The sequence below is a fragment of the Saccostrea echinata genome, unplaced genomic scaffold, assembly GCF_033153115.1.
Source record: "Saccostrea echinata isolate AGI-Se365-2 ecotype Australia unplaced genomic scaffold, CSIRO_AGI_Sech_v1 ptg000022l, whole genome shotgun sequence".
Lineage (NCBI taxonomy): Eukaryota > Metazoa > Mollusca > Bivalvia > Ostreida > Ostreidae > Saccostrea > Saccostrea echinata.
The window spans coordinates 5,943,052-5,968,390 of record NW_026889771.1 but is presented as its reverse complement, the minus strand read 5'-3'; the positions used below and the strand labels follow the sequence as shown (position 1 = coordinate 5,968,390).

At 32.1% G+C, this 25,339-nt stretch overlaps 3 protein-coding genes across 4 annotated transcripts in view; 1 reads left to right on the top strand and 2 right to left on the bottom strand.

The window, feature by feature from the left end:
- The window catches only part of LOC133190275 (protein CLEC16A-like), a 117,559-nt gene extending 99,730 nt beyond the window's left edge, over positions 1-17,829 (bottom strand). Inside the window, exons 1-17 of one of the 2 annotated variants that reach the window (XM_061325794.1) lie at positions 17,674-17,829; positions 13,007-13,135; positions 12,510-12,643; positions 12,163-12,230; positions 11,967-12,047; positions 11,613-11,718; positions 11,393-11,516; positions 9,495-9,684; positions 9,039-9,089; positions 8,823-8,924; positions 8,339-8,522; positions 7,196-7,373; positions 6,631-6,731; positions 4,905-4,957; positions 3,357-3,426; positions 2,428-2,582; positions 1,814-1,864 (exon numbers count right to left, since the gene is read on the bottom strand). In XM_061325794.1, the coding sequence (XP_061181778.1) occupies positions 1,814-1,864; positions 2,428-2,582; positions 3,357-3,426; positions 4,905-4,957; positions 6,631-6,731; positions 7,196-7,373; positions 8,339-8,522; positions 8,823-8,924; positions 9,039-9,089; positions 9,495-9,684; positions 11,393-11,516; positions 11,613-11,718; positions 11,967-12,047; positions 12,163-12,230; positions 12,510-12,643; positions 13,007-13,135; positions 17,674-17,750 (1,854 nt within the window). In that variant the 5' untranslated portion in view covers positions 17,751-17,829. The remainder of the gene's footprint in view (positions 1-1,813; positions 1,865-2,427; positions 2,583-3,356; positions 3,427-4,904; positions 4,958-6,630; positions 6,732-7,195; positions 7,374-8,338; positions 8,523-8,822; positions 8,925-9,038; positions 9,090-9,494; positions 9,685-11,392; positions 11,517-11,612; positions 11,719-11,966; positions 12,048-12,162; positions 12,231-12,509; positions 12,644-13,006; positions 13,136-17,673) is intronic. The other variant, XM_061325795.1, reaches the window with a different exon arrangement.
- Positions 1-25,339, top strand: part of LOC133190276 (coiled-coil domain-containing protein 96-like) — a 266,577-nt gene that overhangs the window by 234,698 nt on the left and 6,540 nt on the right. The window lies entirely within an intron of this gene.
- Positions 20,632-25,336, bottom strand: LOC133190284 (thymidine kinase, cytosolic-like). Its single transcript, XM_061325819.1, has 7 exons — positions 25,199-25,336; positions 24,581-24,612; positions 24,253-24,366; positions 23,454-23,547; positions 22,878-22,967; positions 22,576-22,695; positions 20,632-21,409 (listed from the first exon to the last, which is right to left on the bottom strand). Exons 1-7 carry the CDS (start codon positions 25,265-25,267, stop codon positions 21,233-21,235), a joined length of 696 nt encoding a protein of 231 aa, XP_061181803.1. The 5' UTR covers positions 25,268-25,336; the 3' UTR covers positions 20,632-21,232.

The following is a 25,339-nucleotide window of genomic DNA, read 5'->3' as shown; positions in this document are numbered from 1 at the left end:
TTTAGCATCAGTTTCTATTTAAAAAAATTCATCTCAAGCAAAAACTGTTCAAGTGTTACAAAAGTGTTATAGATTTTAACACTCTTACAATTATCTTTCTTGGAAAGACAAACAGCTGTAGTCAGGCAAACTTTTTGGAAAGCTGATATGGGTGAAATGTCAAGTGTTCACTCATGATATAATTTAAAAGTTTATAAAAATATTTGTTCAAAGACAGATTAAGAAATTCAGAAGTCGATCAAAGATTTAAAAGGGACTGTTTCAAATAAAATTGCTGCCTCTAACTGTGTCCAGTATCTCTGGAAATGCTTGGAGATTATATACAGTCAAACCTAATTATCTCAAACTCGATGGGACTGAGAAAAAAATTTGAGATATCCAAGGCTTCAAGATATCTTGGGTAAAATTTTTAAAGAATAAGTAGTTGGGACTTCCAAATCAAATCAACTTATCCATGGTATTTGAGATATCGATGTTCAAGATACCAAAGTTTAACTGTACCATTATCAAAAGTTAATTGGCATGTGGTTCTTATAAAGTTCAATTATATAGAATGGTAAAACCATTTTCAATTTTTTTTTTTGAACTTTTACACAAAAGAAAAACTGTGTGATAAAGCCACTATTCAGTTTTACTGGTATTTACATGTAGTTACTGAAACACAGTGTCTCATCTTGTTTGTCCTTGTAGAACATTTAAGACATTTTGCATTAACTACCATAACTTGAGTATGTTTGACAACTTGTATTTATAACATTTTTTTTGGATAAATTCAGAGAATTTTGCCACAATCACAAAGTCTCGTAGGGGTGAGATCATTGACTAACATAGAAGTTAAATACCAAGATCTTTAAAAATGATTTGGTAGAGTTTCAGAAAAAAGTTCAAAAATTAGAAACAAATTATCAAATAGCAAAAATACACACTTAGTGTGAGAAGGTTAAAGATTCATTTAAAAAAAAACATCAACCAAAATAGTAAACCTTTTTTCTATTTTAAACCAAAACATGGTTCATTAAGTGAATTAAAAAGCATTCTCTGTAATCTGATGCAATGACAAACTGTCAAGTTTTCATGTTGATTTGTTTTTCTTCTTTAAAATGCTTCAAAGTCACCTTTAAGATTTTATCTTCATTCTAAGTTTTTTTTCCACATTAAGAAGAGCTTTACACGACTTTATCTGAACTTGTTAGGTTATATTGTGGTTACAGTAGTACATAAATTTTCTCAGAAAAATGAATATGTTGTTTTCTTGCTTATAAGGCCAATGTCTGGATTTGTTTTTATCCTCATGATATTTCTACAATGTAGCAGAGCACGGACATACATGTACATAATTTTTCATAGAAATAACTTGTAAATAACATTTAATTCCCTTCATCACATTTAGAATTTGAATAACTGTATGACCTGCTTTGACTCCTAAAACTATTTTAAAAATCATTTCATATTTTCTTAGAAGTAGAAAGGTTTTTATGTAAAATGAGCAAATAAAATGCATAGAAATTTAAATAGTACTTAGTATGCATTTGACTGAATTTAATCATTTTGTGAAGAAACTATTATGCAATTAAATTAAAGGATTTTAAAATATGGTTATCCAAGTGCAACCACTTTCACTGTCTGTTAGATTTTTTTTTATACATAGAAATAAATTTAAAGATTTTTAAATATTTCTTTTTGTAAGTTATAGCATACAAGATAATTTGCACTTATTTAAACCTGTCTCTTTCGTGAAACAAAAATACTATTTTTATTTTTCTTTTAATCAATATTACACTAAATGCAAGTCTGTACTTTGAAAATTGCTTACAATCATTTGTGTATATTCATCCTCAAACATATCCAGGAAAATTTCTTCACTCTGAAATGAAAGTATAGCTAAAGAATGATAACTCTCCAAAACCAGAAATGCAACCTCTCAGATGGAAGGGAGTTATCCTTCCTGAATAATTATTGCTGGATTCTTCATTTTCAAAACAGTTACTCATGTGAGCTGCTGGGCCCATTGGTTCGTTATTAAAATAACTTATTATTAATATACTGATAACAGAAATATTGTTTGCAAATACATTGTAGTTCAATCAGTAATGCTCTAACATTCCTTTTTTCAAGTATAGTGGAATAACTCCAACTGGATTGTAGGCTTTCAAATTTTGTAAACTTTAGTCCATCTCAATGAGAAAAAAGACAAATTTGTGAACAATAGTCAATCTCACTGAGAAAGTAGTTAAAATTGTAAACAATAGTCCATCTCAGTTAGAAAATAGTAAAATTTGTGAACTATAGTCCATTTCACCGGAAAAATATCAAATTTGTAAACTATAATCCATTTCACTGAGAAAGTAGTGTCTAGTAATTGTAAAGTGAATAATATATGTTTTTTTTATCAAATGATCAGTAACCGTTTTGTTTTAAACAGTTTACCTTGTAGAAGTTTCTGAGCAGTTGAGTGCTACATTCTCTAGCATTTTCTATACAGGCCAGGTGTCGGTCTTGTAGAAATGATTGGTCCTGTTTGTATACTAACAGCTTTAGTAGTCGGATTGTCAACTCCAAGGTAGCCAAACGGACTTTACTTCCTAAAACACAAAAAACATTCAGCTAACAAAACTGATAAATCTGAATTCTTTCTTCGTGTTATACACATTTTTTGAGGTATTGAAAGGACAAAAGGATATATTTTAGTCCAAGGAATTACAGTATTTGTGAAGTTGAGATAAAACATTCTTTACAGAGAATAAAAGTGAACTTCCATTCAAAGTTTAACTGTAACAACAAACCAAAGAACAATGTAAATTAACTTACTATGTTGACAGGCTAATGTAATGATCCTGATGAGGTGTTACAATAACTAACTGTGTTGACAGGCTAGTGTAATAATTCTGAGGAGGCATTACAAAAACTTACGGTGTTGACAGGCTAATGTAATGATCCTGAGGAGGCGTTACAATAACTTACTGTGTTGACAATCCTGAGGAGGCGTTACAAAAACTTACTATGTTGACAGGCTAATGTAATGATCCTTATGAGGCGTTACAATAACTTACTGTGTTGACAGGCTAGTGTAATGATCCTGATGAGGCGTTACAATAACTTACCGTGTTGACAGGCTAATGTAATGATCCTGATGAGGTGTTACAATAACTTACTGTGTTGACAGGCTAATGTAATGATTCTGAGGAAGCATTACAATAACTTACTGTGTTGACAGGCTAATGTAATGATCCTGAGGAGGTGTTGCAAAAAGTTACTGTGTTGACAGGCTAATGTAATGATCCTGAGGAGGTGATACAATAACTTACTGTGTTGACAGGCTAATGTAATGATCCTGAGGAGGTGTTACAATAACTTACCATGTTGACAGGCTAATGTAATGATCCTGATGAGGCATTCAACCAGGGCCACATTATAGTGATCTTTTGTCTGTAAGAATAATTAAGTAAGGTTTTAATTCACTGAGTTTAATTCCCTTTACTGTTAAGACTTAAGCAAACCCAGTAATTAGTACAGTCAAATCTCGTTATTTCAAACTCGATGTGACCGCGAAAAAACTTCGAGATATCAGAGGATTCAAGATATCAGGGGTTAAATACTTAAAGAATAAGTAGTTGGGACTTTCAAATCACTTTGACTTTTCCATGGAATTCGAAATATCAGTGTTCAAGATACAAGAGTTCAACTGTATGTATTGCCAACCTAACATCTGAAAATTAAATTTTTGTTTTTGCCAATTGCATTGCCATCTGACAGACAGTAAGAAATGATGTTAAGATTAAAAATCAATGAAATACACAATACGCCTCCTGTAAACATTTGACAATAATTTGTTCAAGGATAAAAATAAACTCAAAAAAAGACTTCTGTACTTAGATGAGGAACAAAAAAGTAAATCTAACTAAAACATATGATTTTGATAATCATATTATGTTGACTTTCTTTCATACTGTAAAACTTGCTTAAAAGAAATTCTGTTCTAAGGTAATCTTGGTTGTAAGGAAATTATATCTTTTTCCCATCTCTCAATTCATAACATTTTCTTATATGGATTAAAACAATCTTGGTTATTATAAGGAACTAAATATCCAAGTCCCTATGTCTTCCCTACTTGCTGTTTCTTAAATGTCTATAATTCTTCCAAGTTTGGGGTTCTATTCTACTTTCATTGAATAAATCATGTCATTCAAGTAATGTCTTTTTTAAGGACAGATGATATCAAAAAAAAAAAAAAGAAGGATATATTAGCATATATTTTATGACCTATATGTATTTGATTGTAATGATGAAAATAACTGTTTTCTAAAATATCAAGAAAATATAAACTTTCCATGATATTCATAATTCTACCTTTCTGCAATCACCCTAAAATCTAATTAAATATAGTATGCAACTTTTCATCACTTTATAGGACATTGAAACTTTGAATGAGAAATTCAAATCTATACATATGAACTTATTCATTTTACTTAAATTAAAATGACTTCAGTTATTTTCAAGATTTTTTGGGGAAAAAAAAGATTGTTTGTATTTTGTCCTTAACTCAAACCTTCCTCACGAGTAACATCTACAAATGAAGGATTCCCTTCAAATGAGTCCAGCAAATTCAGACTCTGTTAATTTCATCTTCTTTGATATAAACGTATTACAAATGAAACCTCAGCCTTCACTTCTGTCATACTACAACTTATCTACTCCCTAAAACAGTATCAATAGTTTTATCAACTGTCATCTTGATGTCAATAGTAATTTTAATCTGCCATCTAGTATTTCTGTAATACAGACCATACAGTGAAATATTACATTTTATATGATATCAGAAATATTGATAAAGATACAGGAATGCATTTTCATACAACAAACAATATCTCGACCTTCTACACAGTAAGGAGAAACAGAGTACATACTTCACATCTCTCTGTTGGCAATAAAACAGAATCCATCAACTCCTGGTGGATACCTACAAATTATAAACAAAAATATTGGACACATTTAAAATTTAAATGTATGTATGTATGCAAATACACAAAACTCACAGTGCATGATACTATTACGGTAGTCAGCACATATATTTCTAAGGTATTTCTAAGGTAGAGTACCCAGGTATATAGAAAAATCTATCCCAATTTAGACAAATTTGAAATGAATTAATTTTGATCAAATTGTATGATCAGGTGAAGTTGTGTTCAATTCTGTATCAGGCTCCCAGATTTTATTTCTTGCATGTAATTCTATATCAGCATCCAGAGTAAACAGATACAAAAATCTGGAAAATTAGTGACCTTCTTGGGAATTTTGGGATAACCATTTGTAGAGTGATATAATTTCATTATAGTGACCTAATGTAAAAAAAAAAAAAAATGGGTTAGAAGCAGTACTGGGGACTTGCCTTAGACTTGCTAATACATGTACAAGTTTTACAAGTTATCTTTTCTCACCAGTATTTTTCATACCACTGTATATCAATATGATCTACATAATAAAAAATTTCATAGAAAAAATATGTAATATTTTCCCGCTTGACACATGCAGATTTAAAATCTGAAACTGATGAGAAGAAAATATAATGCAAAATGCCAAACACAATTCTATTTACTTATTTCATAATTGATTGTATGAATAAAGTGAATTGCACTATTTGTAGATGAAAAAATTGCAAGATAAATTTCAATTTCACCGATTCTATTTGAATTAAATTTTGATCAATGATAGTAATAACCACTGTTATCAAAAATAGCCACCAATCTTACCGCTTAGTATTTCAAAGATTAAGATTTCAAGTTGCATTTATGATATATAATATATCATAGGATATACAACACATACATATTAAGTTTCAAATCTTGAAATTTGACAGTGTATTTACTCCAAAACTTTCTCACAAACTGTAAAGTAAAATGATTGTCTGGGGGAAATTTTTGAGACTTTTGCAATGATTTAAAATTTGCAAAACTGTTCAGCATGCCAATTTCAATATACGTGTAGGTACTGTACCATAATGCAGATTACACCTATTTGTGTATTCTTAAACTTCTTCAAAAGTAACCCCACACAAATACTTTATTACATGAAAATCGCAAATTTTGTCCCAAAAAAGTTCACATTTACTGTACATTTATATTTACACTGAGCACCTCATGCAAACCTGCTTCCATACTATTCAAAACACATATAAGACAACTTTGTGAGAATGATAAAAAGAGTCAATTCTATTCTAAATACACAAAACAACATGAATAAGACTATTCCAACTATTTAGACTTCAATTTATATGCATGAAAAAAATTTACACTGTAACACTTCATCATTATCTTCAAATTGGAATTTGTTGATTAACATTTGGAAAAGTCTTAATGGTAACATAAATTTTTCAATCCAATTACATCTATCAATAAATAATGACAACATTTTATACCTTCTGTGATGCATTAAAACAAATGACAAATATTGCATGATTTTTCTTACTCCCTAATAAAAATTAAACTTCTTACAAAGCAATGTAAATGCATATTACATGTATCAAACAAAACAAGTCCAAATGCAACTATAAAAAACTATGAAGCATGTTAAGCTTTTAACAATTTTTCCAGAAAAGGTTAAATTCAATAATAAAGCAATACTTCTACCACCTACCCTCATTGTGTCCCATGGCATACAGAAGACACAGGGCAAACAGTGCTTCATAGTCATTCTCAGTACATTCCAGGGCGGTAAACACAGCCTCCAAGTATGGCCTATCACAGAAAATTAACCTCAATTTATTACAAGATTTTTAGGAAGCTCTAAACACTAATGAAAAATGTTTTGGAAGAAATTTTTATCATATATAGGTGTTCATATTGAATTTATTTAGTTCATTTTCAACATAGGGTACCTGCCGTATTTTTCTAGGAAAAATGTTCAAAGACAATGAAGTATTAGTTAAAAGAAATCACTGTTGTTTTCTCTCCCCCCCCCCCTTTTTTTGATATGTTTCTTTATAACAAGCAAACCCAGAGAATAAACTACTGCTTATATACAATGGAGTTTTTGTGGTATTATTATTAGTACAGTTATATTCTGAGGAGTCTATATATTAATATTGAAATTCTCATCAACAACAGACTTAGTCCACTATCCTAGGAGTCAATGTACATGCACGTCTCTTCTGTCTTAAATATGACAGTAGACATTTGTATAGTGTAAACTAAACCACTACCTGTTGTCCAGAGAGAATGTCGCAGGACTTTGTTCCGCATCTGTTGCCCCCGGTAACTCCATCCTGTGACCTCGACCCAGTGAACTCAGGAGTTTCTCCTCGTCCGTTGAGTTTTGATTCGGACTCGACATGTCCTCACCCCCAGAAAACACCTCACTACTGGGACTCTGAGGCAGTTCTTAAAATATACAGTCATAAAAATTCACAACTAGTCTAATGAAAGTGATGATATATGAGCACTGAATTGATGGAATATTGTATTCACATTATCAAAAAGTATTAATGGAAGATACTTTAAAAATTATATTTATTTCTTAATTTAAAATTCATTCTAAAATTAAAAAGCAAAATCAATTTTACCAAACTAATAAAAAAAACTCATGTACGATAGAAATTACAAAACAATGTGAAAGGAACTCTAGCAGAAATGGGTGATGTGAGAAAAACTATTAGATGAACATTTTTATTTCAAAGCAGCAATTTTTTCATAAATTGTTTTTTTTTCATATATCTTAAAAACCTTCTCTGACTTGTTTAATATTCTTATTTAAAATTAACACAATTTGTATTTATCTTTCATTTACAGAAAAATATAGTTTGAAACATTGCAGCCTAATGCTTTTAACCAATATACTGGTAATAAATTCTTTCAAATTTCTAAGCTCAGATAGCTTAGTTACTCTGTTTACTGCACGTTATCTCATTAGATTCTTCCATACTTCTAATGCAGAAAAGACCAACACCATTAGGGGAAGCAGTTCCATGAATATTCTGAGGGCAGCAGAACTTACTACACACGTAAAATATTTCTCTTCTGAATCAGGAAAGCAACACAGACAGGAATATCTCTTTTCGTCAACTGTCACTTAATAATAAAAAGGCTTCAATTCTTATTAATTTTACGTTAAAAATTAAGCTTTACATTCTAATTTTACTATATGATTTTTTTCCCCTTCAGCTTGATTAAGCATTTTTTCTACAAAAAATTAAAGACACAAACACTCAACCTTCATTAATAATTTAGCAATGAACATGCTTCGTTAGAAGAAAAACTATCAAAACTAAAGAAGAAGGAGGGAAGCTAATTTAGGAGGCAAAAGAAAAGGAACAAAAAAACAATGGCGTCCCAAAAATTTAAAATACCGGAATCTGGTGGCATGTCATCACCAGTACCCCTTCCCGATGACAGAGACTCGATTCTTGCATAAAATACAGAATTTCCCGTCTGAATTAGCGTACCATTGTCTTCCATATTATCAGGTCTCCCCCGGTTACTCTCCAAAGTCTTCTCCAGGCTCTCAGCAGGGGGAACAAACTCTCTCACTCTCTACACAGGAATTGTAAAGACAGCATGAAGTTACAATTAAATTCTTTCTGTTTTGTTTTTTGTAAAAAGATTGTGATATTCAACATTGTCAAGTTTCAATAAGCAAAATAAAAATACCATATTTCCTTTACATTTTTCTTCTTACAACTACTTTTATACTGGGGAAAAATGGTTTTCAGCAGTCCCTAGTATCTATGAATAACTCCATTATACATAATTTTAAAATACTCAGATCTCTATTGGTTAAAATCAATAGACTATATTAGACTATATTTAATTTCATATTACATATAAACATACTGTTTCAGGGGAAGCCTCCTTCCTAGATAAGCTGATTTCACCTTGAAAAATAATCTCCGCCAACTGCCTCACTAAAGGGGCATAACTAATAATTAAAAACACCTGCAAGAATGAAAATAAGTAATTGATACTTGCTATTAAACACCTCATATCTCTAAAAATAATTTTGATTTCCTAAGAAAGCTTTACAGCAATGTGTTCATTGATGAAACTGACCTGAGATAAAAGGAAAAGGGATACAACTGAGCTGACATGTTTTCTGTCAACCTGTATAATAAATTAATAGTAAATTCATTAATATAAAGAGACAGTCATTCTCCCTTGCTAAAGGCTAAAAAAAAAGTGCTTGAACACCCTCATATGTTATCTAAATCCTACTCACACCCTAGAGTAATACATGTAGTAATACATGTTATAATAAAATACACAACTTAGATTATCTCTAGGAAAGATGAGGCTACACTGATGATACTGTATACAGGGAAATATTTGCCCCTGTTTCCATTCTGCCTTTGTTGTTAACAGGCGAATTTAAAATGGGGTGAATTCAACAGAGACAGAGTTATCTCTCTTTTTCTAAATCTGTAAAATAGGGCAAAATAATTTGCAAGTGTGACAGGGTGAAGATAACTCTGTGGCTGTATACAGTATAATCTATAAATGATGCCTTACCATCCTGTCTGTTGACCGTTTCCTCATGGTCAGTGAGTACACATACAGAGGAATCAGTAGGCGGTTCAGCATCTGGTCAGTCAGGACGTCATTCAGGGCATCAATGTTCAGACATAAGATGTCGTTCAGATAATGTAAGTGATCTAGGTGCTCTGCTACCAGATCTGCTAAACGGTCCCTGCTCTGATGGCTGGAAGAATTGGAGCATTACTATATAATTTTATCAAGAAGTAACCATTGCTCAAGATCATTAACACGTCAAAACAATTATCTAAGCAATATGTTTATTTAAAGACAATTTTTATCTGTAAATAGTTTGATGGTCATTAAGTTTACCGCATTGTTGGCATAATACATATACATGTTTACAATGATTTAAGCAGAATTTAGTCATACTATGTCAAATGCTGACTGACGTCTTTCAAAAAAAGTGTTCCCAGGGATAGACATTAACTTTCAGATTCACTTGCCCTTCCGGCAAGTGATCTCAAACTTTGACTTGTCCGAATTCAAAACTTGGTTGCCCAAAATTAGGAAAGAACATAAGAAGAAAAAATTAATTTCCGTAAACGTTACGATAAGAAAAAAAGTGATCAAATACCAGCTACAAGTCAGTGATAAAAAATTGATGCTGCATTTGTACATAAATGTATACCACTGTACTTGTAATTTTAACCTTTTAACACACACTGCCATGCAGCAATAACCCTTTCCTTTTAATTTCCTTTAAATAAAATTCATATTTTTAAAGAAATTATTTTGGTAGGCTCCTTTTGTGAATCGTGATTATCAGAGATAACTGTGAAGCAACGCTAAAGGAAGCTATTTGCTACGAAACATACATCTTTATCTTGATCATGATACATTGAGTTACACTGTACCTACATTCTGTGCGTGAATAAATAATCTAACTTCCTAATAAGAAGTTAACAAAATTTTGTTAGATATAGAGCGTATTTACTACGAAGGAAAATAACAAACCCGATTTTTAAATGAATGGTATAATCCAGAAATGCTATCAAGGAATTCCGAATGCAAAACATTGTCAATAAGGTGCGTGGCGGAAATCAATTGTTCAATGTATTGTTTTATTTATAAATTAATGTAAACTAAATAAATATGTGCATTTGTATGAAAAAAATTCACTTGCCCGGTTGGACAAGTACCTCAACAATTTCACTTGCCCGAACTGAGAATTTACTTGTCCCGGGCAATCGGACAACCGTTAATGTCGATCCCTGGTTCCGCCATTATTTTCACACTGATTTGTCTATGGATTTTTCCGTTTACCCAATCATGACAAAGAGCACACATTGGGTGTGACCAGTCGATAGGGGATGCTTACTCCTCCATGGCACCTGATCCCACCTCTGTTTTCTGAGGTCCGTGTTGGTTCTGCTCATAATTTGTATTGTTTAAATAAACTTTTGAGAATGATCACTGTTCATTATCTTCATATTTCATTTTTAAGTGAAGTCTGGATCCCTTGATTATTTTCAAATTTTGCATCCATTTCATTTCTAAATAGACATCCCCTGTCAATTTTCAAATTTTGCTTCCATTTAAATGTGTAAATAACTACTTATTCTAGAAATTTGCAAAAGTTCAACTGTAAAAGTATATAATACTTGTGTCCAAAGCAGGGTTGTTGCCAAGATCGGGGGGCAGGGAATTTCCCGGTTATAATGACATTATCCACTGGCTACTCTGGTATTCCCCCTCAACCTCCTGTTAGGGGAGGAACCCCAGACCCCTTCTACTTTTTTAATGTCCCCTGCTATTTGAATTCTTAGAGACAACCCTGCCAAAGTATAGTATACTCATGTAAACTTTGTTTACTTAGTTTTGTAAAACAAAATTTTAGAGTTAGACTTTGTTACACAGAATAAAGCACTGACTCGGCATCATTCCTGACACACAAATCAAGATCCAGTATGTGGTTCCCTATAAACCACACAAGGTTTGAGAAGTAAGGAGCTGCAGTCCGGTTCCTAATGTACTTCAACATTGTCTTGTCCTCAACTGAAGAAAAAAATCTCATTTCAATACCTGTTGATAATTAATTGAAAATTTTGGTAATTTTAACAAATAATTCTGTTTATTTTAAGTTTGACCAACCTCTGTAGACATTGAGTGTGATTGTCCTGACAGCGATTCGGACCATGGCCTCTGAGTGGTTAAAGAACTTGATGGCCTCAGTGTATAGGGCAAAGTCATTGGTGTGCTGTAAAATAAACCAGGGTCTCAATGTGACTGAGATCATTTTAATTTTTGGTTGGCAATTTTCTTGGATTGTTTAATTGCTGACAATTTGCAGTTCATGTGCAAGCATCTCGTCATGAAAGATAACATCTAATCTCTCCTTATTCAGAGAGGTTATAAATTCATGGCAAGGGGTACCCACAAAATCTATGAAATTTCAAAAAATACTGAATTCATTTTTAAAACTATTACTCAGACAGTAAAATTTACCTCATTATAAAAGAAGTGAATTGTATGCCTGTTCAGCTTGAATGACAGGGTTTTCAGGAAGGAAATGTAATAGGCCATGACCTAAAATAGAATAAAAGAAAAAATAAATGCTGGATAAATTATATTTACTATTGGAAAGAAAAAACACAGGAAATTTCATTCATCAAAATTTTCCATATAATTTTATTGCACTCACCTCTTCATCGGAGAAGTCAAACTTGTGGACAATGATTGAGTTGATGTGATTGTTTGATAACAGGTAATCTGAAATTAACAGGATTAATTTTTATCCATTTTGCAATTAATCATTTTACATTTTTTTTTCAAAAATCTGCTTGAACTAAAAACATTGTGAAACATATGCATCTGGCCTCTATACATCTAGATGCTGCATTTTTTTTAAATATCTGTTGTATATATGCATATCAAATATTTAGAGCAACACATTTTTTTCTTCCTTATCCTTTATGCATTATCACAATAGCTGTATACCTACATATTATAAATTTACACGCTGATGGTGAAAGATATGCAAGAGCTTACAGAGTGATGTTTCATTGCTGATATTCTCAAACAGAATGTTGAGCGTTTGGAGAAGTTGTACACAAATAAAGCGACCCGATTTCTGTTGTAAATATCTCAGAAAAAATGAAAGCATGTTCTTCTCCAAGAAGAAGCTGAAAGAAAAAAAAATAAATAAATAACAGATATAAAATAATGAAGAGAATTTTCTTACATTCAAATAAGTATGCTATTATCATATTATGATTATATTAAGAAGGAACTTAAGGTTCCTCTTTTCACTCATACATGTATAAAATTTAGCTTTAATGCTAATAACTTTCAAAAAGAAATCTAATTAATGATTAAGATGCACACAATTTCAGCATACCTTGCAGGGAAAAACGGGACAAAAATGGATTTTTAACATGACAAGTTTATAAAGAAATACATGTAGTAGTCATTTATCATAGTGAGAGTTATCTCTCTTCTCAGAGGGTCAATGCACCGTAATTGTAACTCCCATATAGAAAACTTACTCAAACACACTGCTGTCATTCTGATCTCCCCAGATTAGGATTTCAGAGATGGATCTCAGTGTTTCCACCAGTAGACTCCTGTTACCCTCCGTCACTGTCTGATTCTTACATAGCAGGCTGTGTAGGTATCTGGTTGCATATAACACATTGTTATAAGATTTTATTGTAAAGTATCATGACTATCCTCATAACTATGTAACACTTTAAACTTGACAATTAAACGAAATAACCATATTTATGGTTAACCATGAATCTTTGACAGTTTTTTTTTTAAATACCCGGTATATAATTATACACTGTACATTTGATTTATCACATCAAAATAATATAATTCAAGGATGTTTCCCCATTGATACGTGCTGAAAATGTAATGGCTTTGTGCGATGATTAAATACAGAGTTACCTGTTTGATAATTACAATGTATATATATAATACCTTTTTCAGAGTCAATCTGCAAGTAACCCCAAAAAGTAAATTTACAATGTTGTTGAATAATATTTAGCATATAAAAGGTAAAATGCTCCTTATCCTAGGATATAAATATCCCTTTTGAAATTATACATCCTGACTTCATGATATGTTTGGAGATCAAAGAGTATGTGCTGGATAACAAATGTAGGTCTTCAATACTTTAAAGTTGTGGTTGATGATATTCAGATTCTTAAACTTTTAGGACATAAATTTGTCTCAGAAACAGATGATCTTACAATTAAATCTCATGATTTAGATTATCAATCTGGGTTGAAAGGTCCATGCTCTGCTGAACAGGTGAAAAAGCTAACCTGGACCTAGCTGAAAGTCATGCATCTTACATTAGCTCTCACAATAATGCCACTATAAGCCCTTAATATCAGACTATTGCTTCAATATTCTTGACCTATAAATAAGTATAATTAACCCTCCTTTTGTAAAATACTTACCTTGAAAATATGCTTAAGCAATGATCTTATAACTATGTAGGCATTTTTAATTAATTTTAAAAATTCTTCAATACTTGATATCGTTATTACTCTTTCTCAATGAAGGTAGGAAACATCTGTTGGCTAGGGATAATGTACTGTTAAATACATTGCAAGATTGATCATTGTGGTTTTTTTAAGGATCAACAAATTTCTTTCTGACAATCGTTACTTTTGAAAGCTGATAAAATACTCTAAACATTCCTAATTAGAAAACCTACTATTTGATGTTCAACCATCCTCAGAACCATAGGGTTATCTTTCCCCACTTACACTATATGAATCTAGTGTAGTGGAGAGAAAATCTGTGGGTTCCGACAATGAAGTTCAACCCTCGGGAATACATTGTACTTTTGGCAACTGATTATTTGAATAATTAGATTGTCACTAATGTAAACAATGATATGACCTGGATTCGCCACAAAACAGTGACAGTAAGTTGGATAACTGTTAGGTTAGAGGGATACTAAGTACTGTCTGGACTGACAATGAATAATATATACTCACACTTTTATAAATATTTGAAAACTGGACACTCCTCACATTTTGGACTTACCATTTAAGCAACCAAGTGATGAAAAAGACTGCTTAGACAATTAGTAGCCCCCCCCCCTTCCCCGATTTCCCCTAAGAATCAGGGTTGTGGATAACCACTCGCCCACTTGCAAATGCGAGTAAAAAGGAGAAAACGTGACAAAAATTCATATACTGCAAACATATCGATACTACGAAAAAAAAACTCAACTAGAAAAATTTAGGATTTTTGTTGTTGTTATTTTTAATTTACATATGTGGGCCCATAGATCACATTGTGGGCCCGTAAAATTTGAAAAGGTAGGAGCCCACATGGCCCCTAAGGTTTCAAAAGTTAACCACAACACTGCTAAGAACAGAAAGAGCATGTAACTGTAAATCACTTGCTTACTCCTTGGAGGTTTCGGGTCCGTTCGCCCTATCTACCATGAGTCCGTTCGCACAAGGTCTGTTCACCATAATTCTTATTCGCCCTATATCGTGTTCGCCATATATCTCGATCGCCCTATCATAAATAATGTATGTCAACATTATCGTTGAATTTTAAGACTTTTCTTTTTTTACTTAAAAGATCTAATAAACATATATCATTTCTTTTTTTCTGATTTTATTGTTTATCAAAGACTTAATCGTAAACGTTTAATTGCTGTTAATTTAGTACTTACCATATATTAGGGAACACTTTCTTCTTTTTTTTAAAGGTTCGTATAACATATATGTTTAGAAAATAATAAATGAAAATGAGATTGATTGACTTTAATTATGTATATAGGTTATTTCAATTGGGGATAAGCAGCCTCTGAATTTTTTTTTCTTTTTACAGATCTTTTATTTTCAATTTAATATAATGTTAGTTGTATAACATTGCTTATAAATCAACGAGTATCACATCGATTATTTAACAGATTTTTTTTTTTTATTTCTTTATCATTTTTATCTATACTGAATGTTCAAATAAAATAAATTACACTTTAAACAAACATTCATAAAATCCAATAAAATCAAAGAAATTACGAAAAATTAACCGACTGAACATATTATGGGCGAACGGACTTTGGGCAAACGAGTTTTAGAGCGAACGGACTCTGGGCGAACGAGAGTTAGGGCGAACGGCATCAAGGGCGAATGCGTTTTAGGGCGAACGAACATACAACCCTCCTTGGATACTCAGTGGATATAGGTATTATCATATCATATATCATTTTCATATCAATAGTTGGGATGCACATCACAAAGGTTTCTACATGAAAGTGATGAAGAAAAATGAAGATTCACATATAAACTAGAAATATGTCCATAGGACATGAATGCCCCGCCAAGGGTATATTAGTAATGCAACATTTTAACACAAATTGAGAAAAGTGAGGTCAAGGTCAAAGGAAAGGTCAAGGTCAAAAAATATTGCTGCAGTTGAATAGCTTACATCAGTATGTATCAGCATATGACGTTTGATTCAGAAACTAATTTAAGAAAAGTGAGGTCAAGATCAAAGGAAAGGTCAAGATCAAAAAATGTTGATGTAGTTGAAAAGGTTACATCAGTATGTATTAGGATATGAAGTTTGATGAAAATATTATGAATGGTTTCTTTAAAACTGAGCTAAACACTAATTTAAGAAAAGTGAGGTCAAGGTCAAAGGAAAGGTCAAGGTCAAAAAAAATTGATGCAGTTGAATAGCTCTCATCAGTATGTATCAGCATATGAAGTTTGACACTAATTTAAGAAAAGTGAGGTCAAGGTCAAAGGAAAGGTCAAGGTCAAAAAATGTTGATGCAGTTGAAAAGGTTACATCAGTATGTATTAGCATATGAAGTTTGATGAATATATTATGAATGGTTTCTTTAAAACTGAGCTAAACACTAATTTAAGAAAAGTGAGGTCAAGGTCAAAGGAAAGGTCAAGGTCAAAAAATATTGATGCAGTTGAATAGCTCTCATCAGTATGTATCAGCATATGAAGTTTGACACTAATTTAAGAAAAGTGAGGTCAAGGTCAAAGGAAAGGTCAAGGTCAAAAAATGTTGATGCAGTTGAATAGCTCTCATCAGTATGTATCAGCATATGAAGTTTGATAACACTATCTTGAATGGTATCTTTAAAACTGAGCTAAAAACTTATTTAAGAAAAGTGAGGTCAAGGTCAAAGGAAAGGTCAAGGTAAAAAATATTGATGCAGTTGAATAGTTCTCATCAGTATGTATCAGCATATGAAGTTTGTTAAAAATATCTTGAATGGTCTCATTAAAACAGAGCTAAACATTAATTTAAGAAAAGTGAGGTCAAGGTCAAAATAAAGGTCAAGGTCAAAAAAATGTTGATGCAATTGAATAGCTTACATCAGTATGTATCAACATATGAAGTTTGATTACACTATCTTGAATGGTATCTTTAAAACTGAGCTAAACACTAATTTAAGAAAAGTGAGGTCAAGGTCAAAGGAAAGGTCAAGGTCAAAAAATGCTGATGCAGTTGCATAGCCCTCATCAATATCTATCAGCATATGAAGTTTGATAAAATTATCTTGGATAGTTTCTTTGAAACTGAGCTTTGAACAGAGCTAAACGCAAAGTGTGACGGAAGGACAGACGGAAGGACAGAAGGACGGAAGGACGGAAGGACGGAAGACGGACATGACAAACACTATATGCCCCGGCCATATTCATGGCGGGGCATAAAAAACAGTGTTAAACATGTGAGAGCTATATGTAAAACATGTAAAAAAAAAAAAAGAATCTCCTATTGGTTTTTAATTGGATATGATTGTTATCTATAACTCCTTGTGCGTTTTTCAACTCCTCGCCAAGGCTTTGGGAGAGGAAAACACACAACTTGTTGGGTAAAAATCATATCCAGCAACAAACTATGAAAGATCCTATATAAATGTATTCCATTATTATCAATCAACTCAGCAAAATCTTCATGTATTTTGAATTCTGATTTATTTAAATTCAAAGATTTAGAGCCACAAATGTATCATTAGATTCTTGATTGATATTCAAGCAATGAAAAAGCGGTGATGCATGGTACAAAAGTTTTCATAACGCTAGTAAATGTTATAAATGCGCATAAACGTGACTCTCTTGCTGTAATACACAGATAAGTAGAAATAGGATTCTTAATCAATATATACAGTACGATAAGATAAATATGTAAATATACTTTAATAAATACTTACTTCAAATGCTCTAAGGAATGTGGATTCTTTGGCTTCGATAGAAGTCCAGGAAGCCATCCTTTTGATCGTTGAAACATATTTTAAGTAACCTTAATTTAATCGATGAAGAAATGACCTAAATTTTTTCGTACGATGCCATCTTCGTCGACATGTTGATATTCTGACATATGTGTGTTTATCAAATCACCTGCTATTGGATTACTCGATGGAACATTGACCAATGAAAACGTGCTTTACATAAAATTTGGAGAATTGGGTAAAACGGGGCAAGGAAGAAGCAGTTCCAAGAGCCGGATTCACATACACAAAAATTAATTCGTCTTGCCTTTCGTTTATAATTTTTAATATTTTCTTTTCTTATCTTACAATGAAATATTTGTGTTTACTTCGAAAACATACAAATCAAAATCAAATTAACAAAACTATAACCCCCCTTAATCCACTATTAAAAAAAGAATTTGACATTTTGTTGTTTTTCATTTATGCATCTGTAAAAACAATTTTCTTTAATTAAATATACCTGGATGGTGGATTGATATTCTAAATCCTTATTGTTTACATTCTTTATGCAATATTTTCAGTTAACATTTTTATTATCCATTTTCCTAAGGTTTATTTCTGTCATGTCATGCTATATTACCGCGGTGTCACATTCCAGACGAAATGCAATTAGTTTGTAAAAAGAAACAAATATAGAATATCAGTGCATGTCATGAGGTGGAGTGGATATATAGGTGATGCTTCCTCTCATAAATTCAATTACTTAATTTTGTATCCACAATTTTGAATGTGGAATAAATGGATCATTAATAGGTCAATAGATTATTTCAAAATAATTAGAGGAGATTGCCCAACATTACCAATAAATACAAGAGGCCAATGTGCTACATCGCTCACCTGAGCACACTGGCCAGGGAAAAGCAGAAATAAGTTAAGGATAGAAAAGATTAAATATTTGTGATCGCAAATAACCCCCCCCCCCCCCCGGGAAAAGCAGGGCATGATGTTCCCACTTGAATATACACTAACAGAAGATGCTTCCATATTTCTTTGGCTAATCATGGCTTTATATTTTTTTCTACTGTATATGTTTGATCTTCTATTGTGCAGCCCCCCCCCCCCTCCCACACACACACACAAAGAACATGATTTGAACAAACTTTAATCTACACTACCTGAGGGTGCTTCTAAATTAATATGACTGATCATGGATTTGCTATTCTTGGGAAGATTTTTAATGATTTATCCTATGTAAATCCCATGTAAAACTTTGATACCCAATTTTTTGCTCGACCCTATCCCCGGGGGGTCATGATTTGAACAAACTTGATTCTACACAAGGTAAGGATGCTTCCATATCAATATAAATAAACATGGTTTTGCTGTTCTTGAGAAATTTTTTTCCTTAATATTCCTATGTAAGAATTGATCCCTCATTGTGGCCCCGTCCTACCCTCCAGGGTCAAGACTTGAATCTAAACATGGCTTTGCTGTTCTTGAGATGTTTCCTATATATTCCTATGTAAAACTCTAATCCCCCATTTTGACCTCAACCTAACCCCGGGCTCATGATTTGAACAAACTTGAATCTACACTACCTGAGGATGCTTTCAAATTTAAATATGACTAATCATGGCTTTGCTGTTCTTGAGTTTTTCCTACATATTTCTATGTAAAACTTTTATCCCCCATTGTGGCCCCACCCTATCCTCGGGGTCATGATTTGAACACTATCTGAGGATGTTTCCATATCAATATGACTAATGATAGCTTTGCTGTTCTTGAGAAATATTTTCCCAATATATTCCTATGAAAAAAATTTGAAACCCCATTGTGGCCCCGCCCTACCCCTGAGGGTCATGATTTGAGCAATCTTGAATCTACACTATGTAAAGAAGGTTTCATACATGTTTCAACATTTTTGGCCCAGTGGTTCTTGAGAAGATTTTTTAAAGATACCACCTTTTTCACTAATTCTTAATTATCTCCCCTTAAAAGAGGGTGTGGCCCTTCATTTGAACAAACTTCATTCCCCTTCACCCAAGGATGCTTTGTGGCAAGTTTGGTTGAAATTGGCTCAGTAGTTCTGGAGAAGTTGAAAATGTGAAAAGTTTACAGATGGACTAATGTGATCAGAAAAGCTCACTTGAGCCTTCAGCTCAGGTGATCTAAATACTGGATCCCATATGTAATTGCCAAATGCTTAGCACAGGCCCTTAGGAGTAGAATTTACATCTTGACAAATACATGTACCAGCAGTTAGGTCTAGAATGTTATCTTCAATATCATAATCAATTAAGATACCCAATAAGTTAAAGAATTTTCATTTGAAGCCATCTGTGCTTATAAACTTTGTCAAAGTTAATCATTAAGAAGCATTTAAGTATCCCAGAAATTGCATTTGATCAGAGCACCATGAAAAACAAAAACTTTAAAAGTTCTCTTTTCATATAACTCTTACATAGGGCATTTTTCTCACTGTAAGAATCTTCTATGCATCCAAATTCAGTTCATTGCCAAACATGGCACTGAAGTGCATGCAAGTAAATCAAACTGCCCATGTAATGGGTATAGCCATGGATATTGACCTGGGTAGCTCAGTAGGTAGAGCACCTGACTATTGATTCAGAGGTCAAGGGTTCAATTCCCAGTCCAGTCATACATTTTCTCCTTTCCCGTTACATAATTTGGTGCCATTGACTACCTTTAGACTTGCAGGTGAAAGTCCTGCTAGGGGCAAATAAAAACTTGGCTTGTGTCTTTGAGGGCAAAGACAATTAAAGGAGGGAGGAATGTACTGTAATGGTTTGGGCCCTGGATATTGGCCTGGGTAGCTCAGTTGGTAAAACACCTGACTAGAGATGCAGGGATCCCAGGTTCAATTCCCAGTCCAGCCATACATTTCTCCTTTCCTGTTAAACACAAAAATAAATATAACAAGAGATTTTTTTCTCCTAATTTATTTCATATTACATGTTTAAATATATGTGTATTTGGCATGACATGAGTTTTTCTTCTAGTAAAAATCTCCAGATAAATTGAGATCATTGTAAATTCATGAAACAAAGCACACTAAAATATACACTAAGAGTACTTTCACTAAAACATACATTATCAGCACTATGCTACAGATTTATAAAAAATTATATACAAATAAAGTCCAAATTCATAAAATACATTTATACTTCAAATTCTTAATATCATTTCATTGCAATGTATGATCATCATGAATATAAGCAGTAAAGTAACATTCTTTTATACTATCATTTACAAGTGCAGTTTATACCACATACCAGTTTTCATTCCTCATATGAAAAATATGGCTCCTGAGTTACTCATTTTAATGGTAGATATTCATATAACATCACATCTTACTTAGTATCAAAATTTTTCACTGTAATGTACCCCTGTACATTTAACATTTAAGACTTCTTGGATTTCTTATATATGCATGTATCTCAATACATTTAGACACATCAAGGACGATAAAATATTCATTTTCCCCTCATTGCATCAAAACTATTATACGATGATGTTGAAGTTAATGGAAAAAACTACATCAACACTTATTTTTAGTGGGAGAGCCAAAGAGTTTCCTGTTGGTGATGGTTTTTTCTTCCTTCCCTGCTGGTAGGATGGTGGGGGTTCTGTTTTTGTTTGGCGAGGGTTTGACAGGAGATTTAAAACACATACGACACACAGCCAGATACATCTCTGCTCCACCTATAACCTCCACCTGTAAATTATCAAGCTATGAAGCAAATTCTCATTAGGACTGTGGATACATATTCTCTGTAATATTACATGTACATATATTCACCATGAAATCAACAATTTAATGACCAGAAAAAAAGTTTGATTAGGAAAAGAAAATCTGGAGGTAAATCTCTGAGAGAGGCAGAACCTTACATGCAAGTGATGCTTTTAAGAAGAGAGGCAAGATATTTAATGCAGAAATTTATGAAACGGAAACTAGTTTGTTTTGTTTTTTTTTTTTTGGAAGGGGGGGGGGGGGAGAAAAAAATGAATTGAGGAATTTTGTCAATATTCACCAACTAGAGAAAAAAAAAATTAGTATCAAAAGAAGTAATAATTAATTTTGTGTGTATTTTCCTCCACAAGGCCTCAAGGGAGACAACTTTTAATGGAAAAAGAAAACATCTGCAGAATATTAGTGAAGAAATCCACATAAATGTTTCAAAATTTATTTTTGACATGACTGTTGTGTAATTCTCTTAAAGTATTAAAACAATAAATTTTTTTTTTCTGAAAACCTTTGAAATTGTCAAAGAGCAAGGTTCACTTTATGAAAATTTGGCCCTGTAGATAAACCAATTTATCCACTAACACTATGTCCCTTTCTCAATATCAATATAAAGTAGAGACTTGGCGCTTTCAGTTGGTATATAAAAGTTTCTTCTAAAGAGTCCAGATACTGGAAAACAGGTTGTGTGAAATAGCAATGTTCTTGAATTTTGCAGAAAACAGGTGAATTTGAGAACCTTCAACAAGGAATTAAAATATGAGCACACCCCTCAATCCAAAAATTAAAGTATGTTTTATAACCTTAATGAGCAGTTCTTTCAGAAATTATTTGCACATTTTGGATCGGAGATTGTGCTGTATACAAGATATTGAAAAATAGCATCATATTTTGACCACTTTTGAAGAATAATACGGGATAAGTGAATAATGACGCAATTGATGACATCATAATGCATTTACTAGCAAGAAAATTACGACATTTTTAGTAGGAATTCAGTCACCAAGTGTTCAAGTGATATTGATTGCCTTGTCAACTAAAACTATGCAGTTTTAATTTTTCAGAAATTTACAGGGCCAAAAAAGGCCCTATGTGGCCCTTCTTCTTTAAGACTAAGAAGAATCAGGTGTATAACTTACAGCAGTTTGCGATCCTGTACGTTTGGTGAACGATCCCTCCCTGTTACATCTCATACATACAGCTGTTAGTTTGATCACACTTTCTGCCAGAGGTACTAGGTTCAAAATGTTTCCAAATCCCTAAAGAATTAAAATAAGAATCAGTATTTTGTCCTTATTTTCACAAAATATAGAGTTTTACATGTGATTATGTTTAATTACCTATAGTACAAGTTAAATAGATAATCATATTGCACTACTACTTCTAGTAAGACATATTTTAGTTAGCTAGACAAATTAACAAATTATGACTGATTGTTCACCTTTTTCTGAAATGTTCCATCTAATGCTGCTACAATAACTGTTTTACCACGCTCTGCCATTTCATCACAAAACTCCACAACATCTGGAAACTGAAAATAAATAATGTAAAGAAAAATATTATAAATTTAAGAGTAATATGTGTGCCTGCAAGGCAACAGAGAAACAAATCCCTCAAAGGCTATAAATTGAACAAAATACTAGTGTACTCTATCTGAAGAGGCTATGATGTTATAATTAAAAAAAAAGAAGAAGAAGAAACTTTAGCATTTTCCAGTTTTCTTGTTTGGCCGATGGGAGAGGGAAAAAACTCTTGAAATAACATACTAAAATTCTTTGTAAAATTCTACTATGAATTATTTTGTTCCAGTTTTTAAGATGAGAACTAAAAATGTACAATTTTACTTATTAAGTGTTTCCCTTCATTATTTAAAAGGGGAAAAAATGAATCGGTTCAATGTTACTGAGATAAAGTAGAAAGCAGAATGGTTACAGACTATCAACAGAAGCTCAAATGTATCTTCACATTAGGTGAGCTCAAATGATGAACGAGAAACTGATGCTAATGTTTTACTTACAAACTGCCCTTCATCAATCCCAATGACTTCATAGTTTTCCGCCTCTGCCTTTATTTGTTCCAGAACATCTGTTGGAATTGCAGGTAGTGTTTGTCTACAAATGCATATTGAGACATTTATAAATTTTTCAATAAAAGTAATTTTAAAACATGCTTATAAATATAGGAGTTTAACAATATATACTGGTATACAGCAATTTTCAAAAGAATTGTACTGCATTGCAGTACATGTATAAAAACTGTATACTTGTGTATTACGATATACATGTATAACATTGCAAGGAATTTTCGACATTTCTTTTTAGTTTACCCTAATAAAAGTAATTTTTGTTCATATTTGTTTAAGCTGTTTTTATTGTGTTCAAAGCTTATTTAATGTTACATAATGTATTTGGGAACTGAAAAAATAATCTATGTTTATTCTTTCACATTTATTATATTGTGATAGAGAATTTCCCATTTCAGAACAGAGACACACAAATTATAAAAAAATTATGAAAGGTGAAATATATCATTAATAGTGATATGTATCATGATACAGTCTCAGTGTATCATGATATACCATGATAAGCTTTAGCTATATTGTTACACCCCTAAATAAATACTAAGGCCATTTTTTTATGAGATATATGAGAATTCCTTGCAATATTGATACACAACAACTCAGTTTTTTTCAAGTGAAATCTGTAAAATATTATACTCTTTGCTAAATACATGTAATTTACAGTTAATTTTTTTCTTTCTCTCTCTCCCTCCCACTCTCTCCAAAACATTAACACCTGATTACAAAAAAACATTACCTGTCATGGGTAGAAATCCCCTCTTTTTCATATCTGTCATCCTTGGAGTACTTGATTACGAGGCATTTGTAGCTGGCTATCTGATAACGCTTCATTCTACGCATAAGCTCTGTACTGTTAAGATGAAACAAAATTTAGACATTGCATAATGGCTAATGCATAAATATAAAAATATAAAATGAAGTTCAATTAGATGCAGTTCCCTCTGAACTCTGAAGGTTCAATAGGTAAAAATATCCAAGAAATAAAATAGTACATCTGAAATTAAAACAAAAACTAATCAGGGATGTATACACTAAGTATATACATCCCTGCTATAATTACTTACGTTTTCCCAGAGAACATAGGTCCAAATATGAGCTGAAAATAAATCAAAATTCAAAATAACTGGAAGAAGCACAGAAAAAATAATTATTTGAGATAATATTTTTTAGATATTGAAGTAGATGTATATCAACACATTACAAATTATGATTAGTTAAGATGCAAGATCTTTGTGCATTTATTGATAACTGACCGAGCCCCCCCCCCCCCCCCCGATGCTATCTGCCTGTGGTTGAGTTACTAGATTCAAACCATTAGCAGTAAATGGTGAAACATTTACATCTTTATGAAATTCTATATCTATTAACTGTTTAAAATGCTAAGTATATTGGAATTACATTTTTCTAAGTATTCTTCGTTTGATAATTTTATATAGGCTATAGTTATAAATATAAACATGATAAATGAGATTTATTTATGTATCTAATATAACTGCATAAAGTATTTTTGCCATTGATAATTGAAGAAAAATAATATATTAATGTTGCAAATTTTATCTTCCATTGAAATATACGCGCTTTGCCAAATAAATGAATTTCCTGTAATGTAAACAAAAGATGGAGTATAAATCAGTCTGGTATAATTTAATAAAACATTCCAAGTTATTCTGAATCACACTCACTTGAATTTGTCCTTTGTTTGATCCATTTGTGGTTGGAGAAGACACAACATGACCTGTAGACATCATCATTAATGGTTTCCTCTGATGATTTCTCAAAAATTAATTTTAGCGCGTACTGAGACGTTGAAATTCCCTCCAAAG